Source organism: Melanerpes formicivorus, unplaced genomic scaffold (genome assembly GCF_026170545.1).
Source record: "Melanerpes formicivorus ecotype bairdi unplaced genomic scaffold, bMelFor1.0.p_v2 SCAF_2, whole genome shotgun sequence".
Classification (NCBI taxonomy): Eukaryota; Metazoa; Chordata; class Aves; order Piciformes; family Picidae; genus Melanerpes; species Melanerpes formicivorus.
The window spans coordinates 37,734,446-37,756,828 of record NW_027142354.1 but is presented as its reverse complement, the minus strand read 5'-3'; the positions used below and the strand labels follow the sequence as shown (position 1 = coordinate 37,756,828).

Sequence of the window (22,383 nt, the reverse complement as noted above, 5' to 3'; positions counted from 1 at the left end):
ATACTTTCCTTAGATGAGATGTTTGCAGTGCTGTTATTACATTATACTCAAACATCTCTGGTTTTCCAGACTAGTTGTTTTCAGTGAAAAACCTTCTGTTAGAAGTTCAGTCGATTCCCTCTTATTTCCTTAATGCCTCTGGACCTGCAGTTTCTTCGTATAATGGTGGCTGTTATACAATGTAGGCATAACAACTAACAGTGGGCAGTAGGAAAAACCATGCAGAGGATAATTACTCAAAAAGGAGGCCACAGAAATATTTCCACATAGCTAGCACAGTTCCCATAAAGGGAAGACATAATGCAAATGATCAGGGAAGAGAGCTTTTCAAAGTTTCCAGTGAACTGAACACAACATGATACCAACATCTCAAAATACCTCTCTCGCACATTTCTTCAAGCCTGCAAATGGGAGCTCACATGCTCCAGCAGCCCCTTGGCTGCCTCCTGTACCGACTGCAGATGTTCTCTGGGTACCTAATGCAAAGCTGATGTTTCTGCAAAACCCATGCTTAGGTTTGTGCTTCTCCTTTTGTGTCTGACATCCTTCTTTTGTAAAAACTACTCTTTGGGAAGCTGGCTAGGTAGAGCTATGGCAAAACAATGGTACACAGACAACTTGCCCCTCTGCTGCAACACACCTAACCCTTGCAGATGCCCACCAAGAGCAAAACCAGGAGTTTGCCAAGATAAGAATGAAGAAAAGGAATTTGATATCTGGCCTGTGATAACAGTTAACTATTATAGGGTCTTCAGTAGTGTCCATTGTTATTGAGAAGGATGCAGATGATTCTGTTCCATTTTTGTTTGCCTACAATAATTGGTCTTTAGAGATTTTTTTGGGTTATCTAAGTAAACTATGAAGTATAGACCCCCACACACACACATACTGATTTGTCTGCAGCCTTTTCTTGAAGATAAGGCCTTTGTTTCTGACACTGGTGCTTCTGCCACTACAGTAATGACAAATCACCCAGGATATGCTTTTGCATAGGGTATTCATACCTGTGTTGTCCTACAGATCTTAAAACTAGTCCCTCCCTCAAGCGCTTTTGGTCAGGTTTTTTTATTTAATGATTCTTACTCTGCTTGCAAAATCCTAATTTTAGACAGCTTGAAGCAAAAGTTGCACAACATGCAGGGACCATCCCATCGCCTTCTCCACACTGGGGCTCGGAGCACAAGTTCCCAGCGCCTGCTGCCTGCCTCCCGTCACCAATACCCCTGAGATTATCCCTGGGGTATCAGTGACCTAAATACGCTGGTTTGGACTTGAAAGTTGCTTTTGTTTTTAATGCTGCTGAGTCTCTAAACCCAGCACATGTAACAAACTGCCTGTTTCCAAGCAGCTGTTGTGTAACTTTGCTCCCCACCCCCAGAGAAGTGGCCATTTAATGGGCTCGGTTTCACTGGGAAATGCCTGGGGGAGCCTTTTAGCTCCCTAATTAACAACAGAAGGGGCAGAAGGGGCCAGCCCTTGTTGGAGGTAACAGTGAAACATTTGTGAGGTCTCCTGAGAATAAAGCAGGCAGAGAAGAGGCCAGTTCCATCTGGGAAAACACCATCTTTTTTTTTCTCTACACGCGGGCCAGAGCAGAGGACCAAAGAGGTGTTGAGGGGAAGGTACTTGCAGAAATGGCAATGAGCTTTCTAGGCAAGGAAGGAAGGTTTGTGAAGGGGAAGGAGGAGATGGGTGAGATTAGCCCTGGCCCTCCCAAACTGTTCATTGCTCCCGCAGACTAAGTTTTATATGAAATAGCATGGAGCAGCACAGAGGTCTCACGGGCTGGCTGCTGGTGGAACCTTGAGCAAGGTGTTGCTTCACTCTCCTCTCAGATGTTTGAGCTGGCTTTTGCTAATAAGATTCAATAAGATTCAGGAATTAATAGCTTGGAAATGCTTAGGAACTCAATCTTTCCTCCAGGGATGTGATCGCTGAGGCTGAGCACAGAGCCTGCCATTCAGGGCTGGAGTAGACTTTGGTGCAAAGCAATTCTCCTACCAAGCAGCTGAATGTCCACGCGAGTATTTTGCTCATCCATTGCAGGTAGGGTGATGTGACTGGGGCTATTCTTTAACCCCCTGGGAGACACAGCTACATGTGGTAAACTCTTTGGGGTTTTCCCATCTAATCATATTTCTGTGCAGGACTTGTTTCATACAATACCAGTAGAGAAGAGTTGCATGTGTGTGGCCAGTCCCAGTTCGGACCTGTTGCATCATGGGGACTATTCCCCTTCACAATTCATGTGGTGAAAATACAGCATTCAGTGTCTTTAGCTTGTGGGAGCAAAGATCCAGCAAAGCAAAGCCTTATTAGCTTTAAGGACCTTCTTTAAACGCCTAGAAAAAATACTAACTTCAAAGACAGAGTGATATCACAGGGCAAGCAGTTGCAGGAGCCTGGAAGAGCACAGGAGAGATCTGAAGCTTCCAGATACTGCCCTGCCCTGAAACCTCACCAGCCAACGGCTTACCACTGAGCAGACAGAAAGGGGAGAGCTGGACCCTAGTATAAGTCAGAAAACCATAAAGATCACCATTTACTCCCCAGTAGTATTCTTAAGACAGAGAACCTGATTTTATACATGCAAAAGGAAAATTGTGCATGCAAAAGGAAAATTGTGCAGCAAAGCCTTCACACTGTAAGACAAAGGACAGCATATAGCAGTTGGAGCCATTAAATCCCAGTGAGGGATCCTAGAGAGCTCTAAAGGTCAAAATTCCAAGTTGCCACATCATCTCAAGCTACAAAAGAGCTACGGTCAAAGCATTTGTGCTCTGCTCTTACCCCTCTTCATTAGCTCATTGTATAACCAGAAGCCACCAGCTTTCCTCTCTGTGTCTCAAGTTTCGATATTTAATAGTATTTGAAGCTTGAGCATATGAGGTTTGGGTTATGATTATGTGCAACTGGCAATGAGAAAACCAAAAAGTCCAAAACAAGACAAAACAAAGCCAAAACAAAACTCCCAACCAACCAACCCAAGCGGTATGCGTGTACTGCCAGCTCTCCCCACTAGAGGGCACTCAGTGTCTGCAGAACTGCTGATGGCACTCGGTCGTCTTTCCCCAGCCGCAGGCCGCCCCGGGCCAACCTTACTGAATGGGCCTGGGAGAGCTGGCAGGTAATGTTGTTTGGCTCCTCCAGCTTGTATCCAGCTGCTAACCCGGCTGACAAAAATGCCTTATGGGAACGTTTCTATATGTGCATTTTCTGTCACTGCTGCAGGGGTGAACCTGCAGATCAGTGCTGAGAGCAAGAGAAAAACACATGGGACAAGCTCTCTGTTAGTACGTGATTTGTGCAACTGAAACATGTGAAACTCCTTTATAAAATTCTGCCAGTCATAAAGGGATTCTGGGATGCCAGCAAGTGGAAGTTTAGATGGAGATGCAATAGACACCTACAGTATATCAAATGTTATTCTCTCTTTTTTTCCCCCCCCATGCCAGAGTCATGGCATGGACCAGCTGGATCAGCAAAAACACAGCACTGGGACAGAGTCAGAAAACTTTCTAATTGTGCTCCGAGGAGGTGCTTTAAAAACAGGCTGTCTGACACTAAGGATAAGGGATCCTGCCCCCAGTGTAGGGAGATACTCTGAGATGCTTTTGAAGGTCCCTTCTTGTGGGATTTCTCTTTCCATTTATTGGACATGCATCAAAAATCTTGTGGGAGGCAGCCTGATTGACTCCAGCAAGCAGTTTCTGCCTGGATTTGTGCATTTTGGCCACTAGACCGGGGCGGGGGGGGGGGGGGTGGTGTGTGGAAATCCTTGCTTTTTGAGGACAAGCTGGTGCAGCATCCCAGGGAAGGATTTCCTCTGGGACCTTTGGATCTCTACCAACCAGCACTCACACAAAACTCCTGCGCATACCCTACATCTCAGTAGAAGAGATCCTGGCATCTTAGCTGTTTCAGATTTATTACTGAGGGTTTCTTGCCTTTTAGCACCATGATATTAGTGACCTTACTGTGTTCCTTTACGTCTTAAGCAAAAGCCATTTTTGTTCTCCCAAATCTTTTAGATGGAGCAGCAACTGGTATCTCTTCTCTGCAACTTTAACTATCTTTGCTGGCTCTTTTCCCACATTCTTGGTATAGAGAATTTTGTTCTCAGATGTTTAAGCCAGACCTTCCTCTACAAGCCTTTATGCTTTTTCTTACTGCCAAGTTAAACCCAAAATTTTCCTAATGTCTCTTTTGTCTTCTAGAGACATTAGAGCCTGTTGCACCTCAACCTGGCACCTTACGGGGTCCTCAGTTACCTTCCATGTGGGGCTGAAAATTCTATACTATTCTATTCTATAGTCTTCCAACTATAGTCCCTCTGCAGTCAGGGATACCATCTTCTAAGAGGCCTCAAGAGAGATGGATTTGTTTGGGAAATAGAACCCTGAAGCTAAGTAATCCCAGATGGATATAACCAGAAATAGCTATGGTGTAGCAATGAAATGAACTTCAGCTAAATGCAAGATTTACAAGCTTTTCTTCCACATGGCTGTTTTTGATAGCATAGTGGCTGCATAAGAACTCACATCAGCATGAGACCTAATCATCACAGAACTCACTGGTGATGGTACTCCATTTTGAGCATGAAGACAGGAGTAATTCTCTCTGACAGTAAAATGTAGCTCTTGCTGGAGAGGAGTGCAGTGAGGACACTGTGCAGCAATTTAGGAAGGAAAAGCCTTTATCCAGTAAGATTTTGACCAACAATGAAGGAAATGAAATCTAGTTCCCTGAGCTAAAACAAAGTGTTGACTTCTGAGAAAACATGTGAGACAGATTAGATGGGACACCTGGAGGTCAGCTTACCCCAGCTCCTACTCAGAGCACCCTCACGTAGGTCAGATTGCTCAGTGCCTTGTTCCTGTCAAATTTTGAATGCCTCCAAGGATAGAGATCCCATATTCTCTCTGGGTTCTTGCCCCAGTGTCTGAATAACTCCATGGTGAACTATTTTCTCCTCATATCTATCCAGAATTTCCCTTGTGGCAATTGTGTCCAATTGCATTTGGTTCTCAACTGTTGCACCTGATGGATGAGTTTGGGTTCATTGTTCTTAAGTTCTTCACTAGGTAGGTGTAGACACCACTTTGGGTCTTCTCCAGGCTGAACTGTATGCCACATGCTCCAGACTCCCAGCAGTCTACAACTACCTGAAGGGAAGTTGTAGCCAGGTGGGGGTTGGTCTCTTCTCCCAGGCAACCAGCACCAGAACAAGAGGACACAGTCTCAAGCTGCACCAGGGGAGGTTTAGGCTGGATGTTAGGAAGAAGTTCTTCACAGAAAGAGTGATTGGCCATTGGAATGTGCTGCCCAGGGAGGTGGTGGAGTCACCATCACTGGAGGTGTTTAAAAAGAGGCACTTGGTGCCATGGTTTAGTTGATTAGATGGTGTTGGGTGATAGGTTGGACTCGATGATCTCAAAGGTCTTTTCCAACCTGGTTAATTCTATTCTACTCAGTCTGGATCTCTTCGCTCATGCCTGCTGGCTAACATCCTTGCTGTACAGCCCCATATGCAGCTGGCCTTTGCTGCAAGGCCACCTTGTTGACTCAGGTTCAACCTAGGACCTCAGGCCAGTCTCAGCACAATTGTTTAATGTGCATTCGGCACCCAGTCTGTGCTGCTGCACAGGGCTATTCCCTTCCCATGCAGGACTTTGTATTTGCCTCTGTTGAACTTAATTTGCAGCTGCGCACTCAGGCAATAGATGGCACTAATTGATGATGTAACCTGCATTGTCACCCAAAGAGCGTCACTGCTGAAAAGAAAGCCAGCAGAGTAACACCTGGGTTGCCTCGCTCCGAACAGCAGTTAGGAGAGGAGGAACAGGCATGTGGCCCGAAATCCTTCCAAGCACCTGGTGAGATATCCATGGCAGAGGGAGCTGGCACTCTGAACGGGGCTTCCCCAGGGTTGGGGTGGGAGAAAAAGTCTGCAGCATCACAAGCTGTTGGAGGGTGGGAGTATGCAGCTGAGTTCTCCCGAGCATGCACAGGGAGGAGGTTTTGTTTGAGCCACGGTTTGTGTCACTCGGAGAGTTGCTTCTGTGTCAGGCGTGCTTTGCTAGCAGTGCAGAGCTTCTGCTCTTGTCACGGTAACAGGTTTCATGCCCCTTACTAACTGAACTCCGGGAGGACTATTAGGGCTATAGAGGGATATGCAGGGGCATGTTATGACTTGTTGCACAAGCTGCTTAGCTTCCAGGGAGGTGGAGGTTGATACTGCTCACAGGAGCCCTGTTCTTCCTACTAGAGCGATTTAAAGTCATACCTCCTTAAAAATCACCCAAAGGCTGTATCAGACATCGTTACCAAACTGTCTTGGCCGCTGCTGGGGTCTCCAGTAGAGACACCAGGTTCTGTATCATAAGCAGCAATGGGAAATTAGGTAAAAAGAAACACCAAGTGCACTTGGTTTTTTGTGAAGTTTTATGGGGGGTTCTTTTGTTTAGTTGGTTTTGTTTGTTTGTGTGGCTTTTGTGTTGGTTTTGTTATTTTTGTTGGGTGGGTTGGGGGGGGGGGGTGTTAGTGGGTTTGGGTTCTTTGTTGGGGTTTTTGTTGTTGTTGTGATGGTAGGGTTTTGTTAGTTTGGTTTTGTGCGTGTTTTGGTTTTGCCTCAAGGTATCACTATTGTGGCACCAAACAGCTCCCTGACTTAGGCGTCTTCCACAAAGCAGAGTAATCAGATTTTTCTCGTTGCTGCTAATTTTTCTGCGTTTTAGGTTGTGCTTTTCTTGTACAAGAATCTACCAGGCTGGAAGAGAAGCAAGGAGGATGTTTTTTTCTTGCAGGCAAATGCGACCTAAGAGTTGGTATTCAGGCAGGAGTAGTTACCAGCAGCAAAAGTAGCAATGAGCCGCTGCTCATTGAACTCTGGACAGGGAAAGGTCCTGCAAGCCTCTGCTCATGCTAGCCCTGGAGCACAATGAGTATCACGTGTCTGGCAGCAGAATAACCCTTGAACTTGGAAGCCCCTGTGAAGGCTGTGCACCTATTGCTACACGGCAGTTAAGATAAAACATTTTCTTGGCTGAGATACCAGGGCTACTTGTAGGAGGAAACACCACAAGGACACTTAGCGGGTTATTTAATGCCTTTTATCTAAATTGTGCTGAAGGAGGGAATATTATGGCAACAGACTATCCAGCTAAAACACAGCCCAGAAAGACTGTCTCTTTGTGCAGAGGCAGTGCACTGAGCCCCTCTCTCTCTCTCTCATCCAAAGAGTAGGAAAAATAATGGCAGGTTGCCAGGTGGCTAAATAGTTTGTGATTCTGTGGCAGGGCAGTAAAAGGTGTTGGCAAGTGACAATCTGTGTGCCATCCCCAAGGGTTGATACTCTTCAGCCAACTAACTGTAAGTATTTTTGTTTCATAGGGAGAACATCTTATCCCAGATCAGGTAAGTGAAATAGCTGCTCTGTGCTGAGGCTTTCACTTTTCATTAGCACCCTGGCTGGGGCACAGCATAATCCCTTCTCTACCCTGTATAATAACAACAAAATCTTTATTGATGGTCCCCTTGCAGCCCCCTGCAGTAGCCCCAAACACCTCTACTAATCTCTGAGGGAAGCTGAAGAGCTTGAGGCAGAGGTCAGAGGAACAGGAAGCTACGCTACATTTAGGACAAATTTCTCAAGCATTTGAATGCTTTTGAAACATGCTACAGGTCTGTTAAAATCGACTCTGATAAGAAAGTCTGAGTCCTTGCTATCTGGAACAGAAACAGGAGCACCAGACCGGCAAGTTGAGACTCTTACCCATCATATTGGAGGGTCAGTGTTTCCCTGAAAGATGATTGAATCTGTAAGGGACTTATGAATTAAACAATGGCAAGAGGGGCACCTCCAGCATGTTCAACTGTCTCCATGAGCTGAAGACCCTTGTCTTTGTTCCTGTTCCTCAGCCTATTCTGTTTATGCAGTTTTTATATATATTCCTGGAGAAGTCCAGCTGCAGCTGTCCCATTCACTCCAGTACAGGCCTTAATATAGATCTGCCCATACCTACTGACCCTTGTTCCACAGGGCACCCTGGTTCAGAATGAGAGGGACAAGGGAGCCTAATCCTGATCAGCAAGCACTTGATGCTCCTAAGAAGATTTAACCCTGCCACAGATCTTGTCTGTGATCTTCTTTTCCAACCTGGTCTATTCTATTCTATTCTATTCTATTCTATTCTATTCTATTCTATTCTATTCTATTCTATTCTATAAGAAACCCCCAGCCCCTCTTTGCTCCATGGGCTTTAGTTACAGCTCAGGCCTAAGCAATGTGAATACAAGCCTCAGAATAGTCCCTGTACCCTTGACTCTTCTGTTGTTGAACACAAACAATTCTGTGCTTTCCCAGATCTTTTGAATATTCTCAGAAGAATGCAGTCCTGGTCCCTGTGGCTGCCCTGGGGGTTGGAGGTATCCTGCTTTACTGGCTGAGGTCTAGACACAAGATCAAGACTATTGAGATGGGCGATGGATGGTGGGGCTCAGGTGAAAGACCCCTAAAAGGGAAAGAAGATGAAAGTATCCGTCCCTTCAGGATTGAAACATCTGACAAAGAGATCGAGGTACTGGTGGCTGGGATGTAAGGAGAAGGAAAAAGCAGCAACGTGGAGCCAGTCTATCACCCACCTTACTGCTTTGAGGTGACATCTTGATGCTGTCATCAAAGTGACAGCAATGCACTTATATATGCCAATGCAGCTGCCTAGCTACATTAAGTAGAATAGAATAGAATAGAATAGAATAGAATAGAATAGAATAGAATAGAATAGAATAGAATAGAATAGAATAGAATAGAATAGAATAGAATAGATTAACCAGGTTGGAGAAGACCTTTGAGATCATCGAGTCCAACCTATCACCCACCACTATCTAATCAACTAAACCATGGCACCAAGTGCCTGCTCACCACCCTTTATGAATAGGATTTGAGTTCAGATTCATTGCAGTCTACCATAAAGACTTTCTGAGACCACAGCCCTCCATGCAGCCTCGGGCTGCTCCTGCAGAAAAGACACACTTTGAGCAACAGACTTTGACAGTGGGGCTGTGAATGGTGGAGTAGGGTGGTGGGAGGACACTGGGACAGCAATGGCACCAGTGGGGCAGGACTGAAGGACTTCCATAAAGGAGAGGGCTAGAAGGGTGAGGAGGGGTGGGGTCTTGACTGAATCACAGCATCTCTGTTCCTACATGTCTGTCCTTAATTACCTGACCATTTAGCACATAGGGGCTGTGGGACCCAATACTACTGGGTGCCATAGGGGAACTGGTAACATGTAGAAAAGTATATTCCCTATAGAAATGATCCAGGAGGTCATGCGGAGTATGGCGCTGCTTCAGTAGGACTTGCAGTGTCCCGGAGAGCAGCACAAAAGTCATCAGAGTCAGGAGAGCCCATCCATGCCTGCTCTGGCATAGGGCAGCTGGCCAGCCTTCACAAGAAGGTCTCTTCTCCCCAGGACCTGCACCGTCGCCTGGAGCAGGCCCGCTACGCACAGCCGCTGGAAGGAGCTGCCTTCGATTACGGCTTCAACTCCAACTACCTGCAGAAGGTGGTGGCCTACTGGAGGAACCAGTTCGACTGGCGCAAGCAAGTGGAAGTCCTGAACAAATACCCCCATTTCCAAACCACTATTGAAGGTGAGGTGGTCTCTGTGGCTTGAGCAGGTCTCACTGTGAAACATACCGAGAGAAGGGGGGGTTTTAGAGGTTATAATATTTAAGACACCAATATGTACAACAGCTTAGTGAAAGGAATGAAATATCACTAGGGGAGGCTATATTATTAATAACCTTCTACAGATTATGAGCATTACAGAGTGGCAATAAGATTAGGTCTGCTTCAAGATGGACTTCATCTGCCTCTGAACCTGTTCTAATGATGCAGTTTTCTTCTGCTATTGGCTTGAAGCCACCTTTGAAAAATGCAAAGTTTACCCAGATTCTGAAGATAGAATACCAACCACCCCAGTTTAGCCAGGTAAGGTTAGCCAGGCTTTGGATAAGTGATCTTCTTTCTTGCACTTGTAGAAGTTAAACTTCTTTCTTGCACTTACTTCTTCATGTTTCTTTTTATCACCCACATATTTTTTAGCTTTGTCACGTTTTCACATGTGCCCTACCTGCATGATGCTATTCATTTAAGTGCAGCTGTACTTAATACTGTGAGACCAGGTTCTCAGTATACAAATGCTCAGTCTCCTGAGACAGATATCTGGGTCTGGGGTCAATGCCTCTGTATGTAAAAGATGAGACACTTACAATACCAGGCATCTCCTGTAAGCTAGGCATCTTCTTGCTATGGGTTGATTGTGTAACTTCTGCTGTGAATGCTAGTTAAATGTTTTACACTCTCCTTCTCTGGAGTTCAAACCAGAAACTGATGGAACCAGAGCTTTAATTTATCTTTCTTGGATATATGGCAGGGATTGATATCCATTTTGTCCATGTGAAGCCCTCCTATGTCCCTCATGGCCGAGCTGTTAAGCCTCTGCTGATGGTCCATGGCTGGCCTGGCTCCTTCTATGAGTTCTACAAGATCATCCCCCTGCTCACAGAGCCAGCTAGGCATGGTCTGAATGAAGCTGATGTGGTGTTTGAGATCATCTGCCCATCCATCCCAGGCTATGGCTTCTCAGAGGCACCACACCAGAAAGGTAAGGGTTGGAAAGGCTCTGTTGGACTCACAGGGATTTTGAAATAACACTACAGCCATCTCCAGGCCCCCAGGAATTTGTGAATGTAGATGCTCTGTACTAACACCCACATGGCTGAGGCTCTGAGGCTGGCTGTGGAGGTTTGCTTTCCACTGAATTTCTCTCATCTTGTGTTTTTTGCCAAGGAGTGACAAAGAGCAGCATAGTCACTGTGCTTCACGCAGCAGCATGTTTACATGCTTGTAGTAGGCAATGATCTTTGGCCAGGGGGGTGAACACTAGGACAAACAGGTCTCCTCTGATTATCTACAGGCTTTGACTCCATAGCAACTGCTCGGATATTTCATAAGCTGATGAACAGGCTGGGCTTCAAGGAATACTACCTGCAGGGAGGAGACTGGGGATCTCGTATTACCACAAACATGGCCCAAATGCTGCCACAGTGAGTAGCAAAGGGATTCAGTGTAGAAAAGCTGCCTTCAGTTCTTACCCTATCTTCTGGCCCCAAGGTTCTTGTGCTGCCTTCTGTTTGTTGCTCTGCCCCTCATCCCTTTTGTTTCCCCCAGTGGCATTCCCACCCCTCTGCATTCAACTATATTCATACACTTTGCATGGATATTGGTGCAGTTCTTACTGAATTTTTGGTGCTGTTTGGCTTCTCTTTCACTAGCTGTGAATGTAAACTCTGCTGCATTTTGATTTGAGACCTCAAGGTGATAGATCACCATTCAAAATCAGGAAGGAGATAATCTGAAAATCAGCAGGGGCAAGAGGATGAAAGAAGTTCAGCCTTTCAGCAGCTGAACAGTACCACAAAGTACAGAACTTTCCTATCTAAAAGGCAGAGTTGAGATGGATCAGAAAAGAAACACAATACATTCCTTAGAAGATGACATCACAGTTTATTGTTCAGCATTTAATGAATAGTGAGGACCACAGCCATGCTTAGTTCAGAGAACAGATAAGTTGGGAAAGCACTCAGAGCACTGCAGATTGCAGACCGAGCAGTGTGTTGTTCCTGATTGCAGTTCTGTTTCACAGCACCCAGAACACCGTGGCCACGTGCGATCCATCCGGGGATGTGTTCCTGTGTGATCTGGTATAGGTGATCCTGCTCTGGCAGTGGAGATTGGACTAAATGATCCTTCAAGGTCCCTTCCAACCCCCTAACATTCTGCAATTCTGTGGTTTTCAGAAAATATCCAATGTAGCCTGTTGCCTGCAGCACAGCAAACACGAGATCAAAAGCCAGAGCTGCTAACATGATATGCTACATCCAGAAACTGCGTGCCTAGTGCTATCATACCAGAAGCAGTGCTGGACAGAGATGGCACCAGCTGTATCATTTCTAATTCCCATACTTTATTTTTCTTTTATATCATGATCAATCTGAAAGGCTTCACGTATCTGGCTCAGTGAAATGCTTCTACCACAGCTCCAGTCAGACTGATTTTCTGGAAAAGGTTTTGACAGAAAACTCACTTAATTTAACCTTTTATTCACTAACTCAATTTTAGATCTGTGAAAGGGCTTCATCTGAATCTTGTCTTCGCTGGCTTTGGAGGTCTCAGAAAAATGCTTTCTGTGATGGTTGGGGCTTATGTACCATGGCTTGTAGGCTTCACTAGGGAAGATGTTCAACGTATGTACCCTTTTATCCAGAAGAATTTTTACCAAATTCTGCAAGAGTCTGGGTACTTACACATCCAAGCCACCAAGCCAGACACTGCAGGTAATGAACCTTCTCTGTATCATTATGCATTTTGTATACTAACTGCTTATGGTATATAAAAACTTTTAGCTGAACAAAGGCCAACTGTGTTTGAGAAGCAGAGCTCTGGTGACTGAAGGGCCAAGGTGACATCCAAAGTCTGATGGCCCTGTAAAAGAAAGTTCAAAGGAACAGCTTAAAAATAAGATGAAGACTTCAACACCATTTTCCAAAATATTTTAAATGGCATGCTGCTGCTTTTGAGGAAAGGAATGCTTTGCAAAAAGCATCTTAAAATAAAGCACAGGGTCCCAAAGTTGAAGCTTCTGGAAATAAATGTGGGTGAAAACAAGAAAAATATGATAACCAAATGCAAGGTGAAACTTGCACAAAGGTAGACACAGCACTAAACTGAAAAGCCAGAACTCTTGACACAGTTGGTGGGGACAGTAGATACAGAGTCTGAAGAAACTCAAACTATAACATCAATTAATGCCTGGTCTGTTGCTTGAGCTAATTGCAATACCAAAGGAATGAAGAGAGACAAAATAGTAGGGAGGGGTTTGTTTGTTGTAGTTTTGTTTTTTAAGAGCCAAATAGTGAAGGTAGTATCAGAAAAATTAGGATCAGTATATTTAATCTCAAATCAGAAAAATAGCAGAATTGAAGTGCAGAACTGATTTACAAGTGATAATATCACAGGGAAATCATTCTCTGGCTCTGGCAGAATCAAAGATATTTGGATCCAGTAATGTAATATATTTCATTAAAAAAAAAAATAGTTTTGTTGAAGTTCCTCACCCAATGTTCTTAAAATACATAAGAATAGAATAAACCAGGTTGGATGAGATCTTCAAGATCATCACATCCAACCTATCAACCAATCCAACACCACCTAAACAACTAAACCATGGCACCAAGCAGCCTATCAAGTCTCCTTCTGAACACCTCCAGTGATGGTGACTCCACCACCTCCCCAGGCAGCCCATTCCAATGGGCAATCACTCTCTCTGTGTAGAACTAACTGCCTTAAGAAAAGGATTAAGTTTGTGGATTAGTAACTAGTTAACAGTAAGCAGGTTTCAGGGGAGGGACAGTACAACAAACATCTGTGCTGGCACCTGTACATTTCAACATGATCCCAATATTTCTACAGATAAAAGTTAATGGTTAAGTGAAAATTTGACAGCTATCCAGAGTTTTGTGTAACCTGAAGATAACTGCAGGGAGTTGCAAAAAAAAAAATGAAACCCAAACATTCAACTGGCCTGATGTCTACAAAGTTCAAAGCAACTAAAGTAGAGGAAGAAAATCACAATGGGTTCAAGTTTGGCTGTTGCCATATGCAAGAATCCATAGGTCACAGAGAGTGCTTTGAAATGTTAGCTGGCTCAGAGTTTAAAAGAATCTCACAAATTCTTAAAGAAAGCAAAAAAAGACTGAAAAAAACATATCACACTAACCTGTGACATTTGAATCTGTTGCACCTCTGCTCCTTCTGTTTCATAAGTGTACAGAAAGGGGATGAAAATGAAGACTAAATAGAATAGAATCAAATTAACCAGGTTGGAAAAGACCTTCAAGATCATCAAGTCCAACCTATCCCCCAGCACCATCTTACCAACTAAACCATGGCACCAAGTGCCTCATCCAGTCTCTTCCTAAACACCTCCAGTGATGGTGACTCCACCACCTCCCTGGGCAGCACATTCCAATGGCCAATCACTCTTCCTGTGAAGAACTGCTTCCTAACATCCAGCCTAAACCTCCCCTGGCACAGTCTGAGACTGTGTCCTCTTGTTCTGGTACTGGTTGCCTGGGAGGAGAGACCAACTCCCACCTGGCTACAACTTCCCTTCAGGGCATTTTAGACAGCACTAAGGTCTCCCCTGAGCCTCCTCTTCTCCAAGCTAAGCAACCCCAGCTCCCTCAGCCTCTCCTCATAGGGCTTGTGCTCCAAACCCCTGCCCAGCTTTGTTGCCCTTCTGGATGTGTTCCAGATCAAGTAGCTATCATGCAAGCACTGTATGTAGCCTAGAACTCTTCAGCCTGAAAAGAGAGGAGCAAGGATTTTTTTTTAGCCCACTAAAACTGTGAATTGGAGTAAATTAATAGGGGAAAAAATACCCCCTAGTTAGGCTCAGGAAATATCTACATCAGTTTAGTTCTCATTAGGCAGGTTTAAAACAAAGTTAATGGATTTTCACTCACCACAAGCTGTGGTACAGGTTGAACAATTAATAAGATGCCAAAAAGTCTGGCATGTCTGAGCATCTAGCCCATGGCTGTTGCAGACAGGTTTAGGGGCAGCTTACAGCCCAGAAAAATGCTCATCTCCAGTTGCATGCTGGGCAACTTCAATAGCTCTCCTATTCCTCTCCTGAATTAGGCTGTGGAGTGAATGACTCTCCTGTGGGACTTGCTGCATATATCTTGGAGAAATTCTCTACCTGGACAGATAAATCATTTCTGCATAAAGAAAATGGAGGCTTGGAAAGGTAAGGAAACAGAAGAGCTTCCATGAAAACTCATTAAAACAAGGAGTGCTGATAAGCAATGAGGAGCTCAGTAAAACACCAGGTAGTCAAAGCTGAATTTTAAGAATGAGATTGCACATTAGTAGGTTTACCTTGTAACAGAGCACCTGCAAGCTACTGCTTCAGCAGCAGGCAGTGTTCCTCTAGGCACACAGGTGGAGATCGATTTGCTGCTTGAAAACTAGTGAACAACTGTTCTTTAGGGCATGAGCATAACAAGGTACTGAGAAACAGCTTTCAGTGAAATTTCTTTATCTTTCTCTCTCAACAGCAAATACACTCTTGATGAGCTTTTGACTAATGTGATGATATATTGGTCGACAGCCTCCATTGTGTCCTCAATGCGATACTACAAGGAGAACATCTCCAAGGACCCTACTCTATCTACTGCTGCCAGGTAATTAAGTAGTAGATGCAACACCAATTTGCAAATGAGACTGGATCACAACTGCCTGTGCAAACTTAGAACAGCAAATTTAACTCCACAATTTAAAATTCAGAGCTTTCAGTGGGAGGTTTTGATAAACACAGTTAAGGGTCATTTTTGCTTTGAACTTGTAATCCGCACAAGGCAACTTGTGGCAAAGAATGAGGAAGATGTGAAGTATATTGAAGTCTTGTGTTCAAATATCACGGTAGTATCACAGTATAACTAAGGTTGGAAGAAACCTCGAGGATCATCGAGTCCAACCTGTCACCACAGACCCCATGACTAGACCATGGCACCAAGTGCCACATCCAATCCCCTCTTGAATACCTCCAGGGACAGTGACTCCACCACCTCCCTGGGCAGCACATTCCAATGACTAATGACTCTCTCTGTGAAGAACTTCCTCCTCACCTCGAGTCTGAACCTCCCCTGGAACAGCTTGAGACTGTGTCCCCTTGTTCTGGTGCTGGTTGCCTGGGAGAAGAGACCAACCCCTTCCTGGCTACAACTACCTTTCAGGTAGTTGTAGAGGGCAATGAGGTCACCCCTGAGCCTCCTCTTCTCCAGGCTAAACAATCCCAGCTCCCTCAGCCTCTCCTTGCAGGGCTTGTGCTCAAGGCCTCTCACCAGCCTTGTTGCCCTTCTCTGGACACATTCAAGTGTTTCGATGTCCTTCTTAAACTGAGGGCCCCAGAACTGGACACAGACATCAAGTGTATATAGAATGTGATCTATGCCTTAGTTCAGTAAGAAAACAAAATCATGAACATTTCTAAGAGAGGCTCCAACTGACTTAGGAATGGTTTGGCTTACTGGTGGACAAAGAACTAAAAGTGTTAAGCACAAGCTTGGAAGAAATTTGGAGAGCAGTAATTGAAACCAAGCACCTAACAGCTGCTGGCTTTAAGAGGAGTATAAGAGAGGCTGACCAGGAAGATACTGCTGAGCAGAACTCTCCAAGTGGGCAATACTACAAACAAAAAGGAGAGTTTTTCTTTGTCAACCAAACCAGTTTACCTTTCCTCTTCAGAGTCTTTTGCTATGCTGGTAGCATACATTCCAAAGTAAACATGAGCTGGCTCATTTCTTTTTTCACTCTGAAAGAGGTGTGGCACCTTTCCACACAGCTACAAACCAAGGTAAGCTTAAAGATCTAAAGCACTTCAAGATTGTACTGTGTGCAAAGTTGGCTCTGCTTCACATATTTTTGGGTGTAACATTCTTAAATTCAAAGAGATCCAAATACAAGTGAAGCCCTTCAGTAGAGCACAGATGACAAAAAGGGTTGCTGTGGTGAAACTTCTCCAGTTGACTGTAGCAGTTAGAGTCAGAAGGGGTTTATTTTATAGACTTTCCCCAGGACTTCTTGCAAAAATGCAGTTAAATAATGTCTTCTAGGATTGGAGTACACGTTCCAACAGGGGTTGCAGCTTTTCCTCAGGAGCTAATGCACACCCCACCTGTCTGGGCAAAGAAGATCTTCAGAAACATCGTCACATACTCTTACATGCCGCGTGGAGGGCATTTTGCTGCTTTTGAGGAACCAAGGCTTCTGGCGGAAGACATCATTCACTTTGTCAGAAAGGTGGAAAAGCTGTGAACCTGTGGTTAAGATGCCCACAGAGAATGCCAGCGAGTCTTTCTGCCAGCAGCAGAACCTTTAAGGGATTAAATAAATCCCATGTAATCACATACTTCAGACAGCATTTTATTTTGATGATTGTAGTACAAAACTTCTTAATCAAGCTCTGAATCTTTTAATAAAAGATGAAAAAGGCATCTCATCGTCTTTCTTTCCCAGCACCATCTAATTGCTGCATTCATAGTTCAAGTATAATAGAATATGTAAACAGTTTAATGCAGTATCATTGCACTCAGAGTAGAAGGGAACCAGACCTTTGATCATCAGAACTAAGGCTCCTGTTCAAAAGGTTCATTAAATACTTGAGTGTTAGCATTCTTAAATACACATTACAAGCACCTTTGGTGAAAGTGTGAAGAGTTTTGATCTCCTGAGCACCAACGCTTCTACATTCAAATTATATTTAACTCAAGAGACCTGCAATTACATATTCAAGTGGGCAGCTGCACATCAGGCAGTGTTCTTCATTTTAGCAGTTCTTTTGCCTTAAGCTAGCTTTAGCAGTTACTACATTTTGTAAATGGTTACAAACTGATCCCTCAGAGACAGCATTTGTGTTCTGCAAGCTCAAAAGTATCAATTTCTCCTAGTTCTAGAACCTTGTTCCATTCTAAAAGATCACAGTAAAACTATGCACCAATTGTAGAAGTGTTACTTCAGCCTTTAGCCTTTTTTCAAAGGATTTTTACCACCCATCCCATCATGCATTTTTTGCTAGCAAGAAACTGCAAGCACCTGCGCTACTAGTAGGCTCAAGTCTCTCTTCAGATAAGATGGAGGTCTGTGGAGCTGTTAAGCTCATTACATCAGGGATACATACACAGCTGACTGAAGACAACTCCAGTAGGTATTTAGCTCCAAGACACCACACTCTGAAGGTTTCCTTCCCTCCCTGTCCCATTCTGCACTAGACACCAGGCCAGAAAGGCTCAAGTTCTGCTTCCAGGCAACACATTCTAACTTAGAACAGAAATTTGACAGGTAAAAATAGTAAAAAATAGTGAACTTGATCATACTCCCCACAACTCTTCACATTTCAGAAACATTTAGAATCTATGACTTGGAAGATCTAAAATAAGCAAGAAACAAACTTCATTCTCACTTAAAACAACAAAACCCCAGCATATTTGTGCAGGAGTCCTAGCTTCCTCTGAAGAGAGCAGAAGCTGCTTGCTTTTAGTTTTAAATGTGTATCTGATGGTCCAGGCTGCTGGACTCAATGCTCTTTCTCCATAGGGCTGCTCCACCAGTACAAGGCTATGATAGGTGTAAGACCTCCCAATTGCTGGGAAGTCCCACTCTTTGGATTATTCAGTAACTGAAACTGAGTTACAGGAAAATCTAATTTTACCAAATAGATGGGCAAAACCTCAAAGTACTCCAGCCTGATCAGACTGCAGGGAAAGGTCTCCTTTCACAGGAGCAGGGTAGGTAAGTATGGTTATAGCCTTCATGTGTGCTAGAGTGCCAAACAATCAGCATTTCCCAGTTCACTACGGAAGTGGCAGAAAAGTTTACTCCCAACACACTAATTCCTGTCCTGTGACACAACTTAAGTCCCTCAAGAATCACTGTATCTGTGTGCAGCTGTGCCTTAAAGGCCATTTGCTTTCAAGAACAGAGTCAAAGCTACAAGAAGGCAGGAGATGCCCTGGAGAACAGATCCAGGCAGACAAGAAAATGCAATTACATTTGATAAAGTTATCATCACTTAAAGCAGCACCAAAAGTTATCCAGTATGGAAGTTCTGCAAAGCACAGGTCACTCATGAATGCCTTTGAGCGTCACTGGTGCTTGAAACCAGACGTAGTCCTCCCAAGTGGAAGCCATATGCTGAGCCGGTGTGTCACCTATGCTGACATCTGCATCACAGGACAAGCTAACAGTTAGTTTCCTCCCTCGGGTTGGCACTTTGTAGTTGAGCTTGGGCCGGAACCAATCGACACCACAATCGCGGTGTCCTTGGACCATAACAACAGTGCCCATGACGGGGAGAGTCTTAAGTTCACTGAAGACATCAGCAATGAAGAGCGAGTGAAAGAGCTTGCGAACACAGGATGCGGTTTTCAGGCTCTCCTCGGCGCTGCCCTCGCATATACCCTCCAAGTTGAGCTCGTACAGCTCCCTGGGGTTCATGACATTGCCTCCAAGCAGAATAAGAACCCGAGGAACCACTGTCAATCTGAACATGACTTCCAAGTGCTGAAGCATTCCCTCCAGCTCCATCAGCACCTGCTGGCACTTTTTGCTTGCCAGGTTCATGGAGGGTGGTTTCTTCATCACATCTCCCTCCTGGAAAACAAACAATTAGTATATTTCATTGTAAGGACATTAATCCTAACACTCTCCAGAAAGCATGGCTCATCCCTGCAAGTCAAGGAAAGTTCAAAGGGGTTTTCAATAGAGGCACCCATATACACAGTATCACCAAGGCTGGAAGAGACCTCAAAGATCATCAGGTCCAACCTGTCACCGCAGACCTCATGACTAAACCATGGCACCAAGTGCCACATCCAATCCCCTCTTGAACACCTCCAGGGACAGTGACTCCACCACCTCCCTGGGCAGCACATTCCAACAGCTAATGACTCTCTCAGTGAAGAGCCTTCCCCTCACCTCGAGCCTAAGCTTCCCCTGGTGCAGCTTGAGACTGTGTCCTCCTGTTCTGGTTATCAGGAGACCCAAGTGGAACACAAAAAGACTTCTCTATAGCTACTCACTTTGAATCTGAATCACAACTGATGAATTCCCAAAGGAATCAGAAGCTCCATCTTTTAAAGATCAGCTATCACTCCAAAACCACTTTTTTTTTCCCTTCTTAAAGTTACTTGAATAACAAGAGAGTGACATGCTTTGAGCAGAAAGGGGGCCAAAAAGTGGGAAAACGGAAACTTCTTGAGACCTTTAGCTACCTCACAGAACATAATAACATAAAAAAGTAAGTTGTGGTAACATTTAAGGATACAGCTACAATAAGCATTTCTGAGGCAGATGACACATTAAAACACAAGTTACTGAGCTAGAATAGCAAGTGACTTTCTGCAATCAAGTGGCTACATAAATGGGCAAGGATAGAGCCATGGAGATCACCTCTGAGGACCTCTAAGACCTTTGGCACAGTCCCCAACAATATCCTTATCTTTAAATTGGAGAGATAGGGACTTAATGGGTTGACTATCCAGCACATAGGGAATTGGTTGTATGGTTGCATTCAGATGGTAATGTTCAGTGGTGTGATGTCCAGATGGACATCAGTAACGGGTGGTCTCTCTCATGCAACAAGCGTGTTTAATGTCTTTATCAATGACAGAGAACAGGATCAAATGCATCCTAAACAAGTCTGCAGATGACACAGCTGAGTTATGCTGTTGACAAACTTGAGGGACAAGATGCCACCCAGAGGGACCCAGACAAGACTGAGAAGTGGGCTTGTGTAAAACTCAGGAGGTTCAAAAAAGCCTCACTATCAGTACAAACTGGGGGATTGAGAGCAGCCCTGTGGAGGACTTGGGGGTACTGCTTGGATGAAAAGCCAGACACGAGACTACAACAGGCACTGCTGGAAAGGGACCTGGGGGTACTGATTGACAGCTGGCTGAACATGAGCCAGCAGTGTGCCCAGGTGGCCAAGAAGGCCAAGGGCATCCTGGCCTGTATCAGAAATAGTGTGGCCAGCAGGAGCAGGGAAGTCATTGTGCCCCTGGACTCAGCACTGGTTAGGCCACACCTTGAGTCCTGTGTCCAGTTCTGGGCCACTCAGTTTATTAAGGACATTAAGACACTTGAGTGTGTCCAGAGAAGGGCAACAAGGCTGGGGAGAGGCTGAGGGAGCTGGGGGTGTTTAGCCTGGAGAAGAGGAGGCTCAGGGGAGACCTTATCGCCCTCTACAACTACCTGAAGGGAGGTTGTAGTCAGGAGGGTGTTAGTCTCTTCTCTCAGGCAACCAGCACCATAACAAGACAATACAGTCTCAAGCTGTGCCAGGGGGCGCTTAGGCTCAAGGTGAGGATAAAGTTCTTCCCAGAGAGAGTTGTTGGCCATTGGAATGTGCTGCCCAGGGAGGTGGTGGAGTCACTGTCCCTGGAGGTGTTCAGGAGGGGACTGGACGTGGCACTTGGTGCCATGGTTTAGTTGGGTCCTGGGTGACAGGTTGGACGTGATGACCTTTGAGGTTTTTTCCAACCTTGTTGATTCTACAATTCACATGCAGGGCATTGCCAGCAGAGTCACAGAGATAATTCTGTGCCTCTACCCCAGGGACACAAGAACCCCTCCGGAGTACTTTTCTCAGCTCTAGGATTCTCAGCACCAGGCAGACATGGGCCTGTAGAGGCAAGTCCAGAAGAGGGCCACAAAACCAATCAGTGGGCTGGAATCTCTCTCCTGTAAAGACTGAGAAAAATGATATTGTTCAGCCTGGAGAGAGGGGCCCAAGAACACCTTACTGTAGCATTTCAGTACTTAAGGGGGTCTATAAGAAAGACGAGGACAATCATTCTAGCAGGGCCTGTTGCAATAGGACTAGGGCTGATTGTGTTAAATGGAAAGGAGACAGATTTAGACCAGAGATAACCGAGAAACTTAACCAGGGAGGGTGGTGAAGCACTGGAACACGCTGCCCAGAGCGGTGGTAGGAGCTCCATCCCTGGGCCCAGGCGCCCCTCCCCGCCGCCCCAGGCCTCCTCACCTGCGCCGCACGCCGGCAGAAGTAAGCGAGCTGCTCGTAGGGCAGCGGGAGCTGGTGCCGCTGGTGCAGGACGTGCTTGAGAAGCTCGCAGGCGAATCGACAGCAGCTCTCCCGACTCACAGCCCCCGGGAACACCACCGACACCGAGGAGCAGGCCGCCGCCGGCCCGCTTCGCCGGGGCCTCGTTTCGCCACCACAATCCAGGACTGGCGCTACCTCAGCTGTGAGGAGCGGGGACCCGGGAGAAGCCGCCGGGGCAGGAACCGCCGCAGCGCCGCCAGCCGCCATTTTCTGACCAGCAACGGGAGGAGAGCTGCGATTTGAATGGCCGCCGCCGCGAGGCACCATGGGAGTGGCACGGCGCCTGCCCCGCGCGGCCTCTGGCGGCGCATGCGCCTGACTTGATGGGGAGGAGCGGAGCTCTGCACCGCCGCTGGCTCCGGCCCGGCTGGAGGAGGGGCCCTGGGCGGTGCAGCCCAGGAGAGCGGCTCGGCCCGCTTCGCCTGTCCTGGGACCGGCAGCTGCGCAGGGGCCAAGTGTGGGAGTGTTGCTGCGGTGTTCGGTGTGGCTAAAGACCGCCGCCCTGAGGAGGGCACTGCGGCAAGTCCAGCGCTTCAGCACAGCCACAGGTGCCGTGATCTGCGGCCGCCTCCTTGCAGCTGCTGCCCAGAGGGCTCCGAAATAAGTCAGTTCTTTCCCCCCG

The 22,383-nt window shown here is 45.8% G+C and overlaps 2 protein-coding genes across 2 annotated transcripts; one reads left to right on the top strand and one right to left on the bottom strand.

The window, feature by feature from the left end:
* The first annotated feature begins 5,758 nt into the window (after positions 1-5,758).
* On the top strand, positions 5,759-17,130 carry LOC137450462 (epoxide hydrolase 1-like). The gene is made up of 10 exons (XM_068157028.1): positions 5,759-5,876; positions 7,393-7,416; positions 8,366-8,579; positions 9,477-9,657; positions 10,443-10,673; positions 10,986-11,115; positions 12,191-12,405; positions 14,774-14,882; positions 15,193-15,318; positions 16,750-17,130. Exons 1-10 carry the CDS (start codon positions 5,848-5,850, stop codon positions 16,949-16,951), a joined length of 1,461 nt encoding a protein of 486 aa, XP_068013129.1. The 5' UTR covers positions 5,759-5,847; the 3' UTR covers positions 16,952-17,130.
* Positions 17,131-17,191: 61 nt separating this feature from the next.
* MAD2L1BP (MAD2L1 binding protein) lies at positions 17,192-22,028 on the bottom strand. The gene is made up of 2 exons (XM_068157041.1): positions 21,681-22,028; positions 17,192-19,285 (listed from the first exon to the last, which is right to left on the bottom strand). Exons 1-2 carry the CDS (start codon positions 22,026-22,028, stop codon positions 18,755-18,757), a joined length of 879 nt encoding a protein of 292 aa, XP_068013142.1. The 3' UTR covers positions 17,192-18,754.
* Between the last annotated feature and the right edge of the window lie 355 nt (positions 22,029-22,383).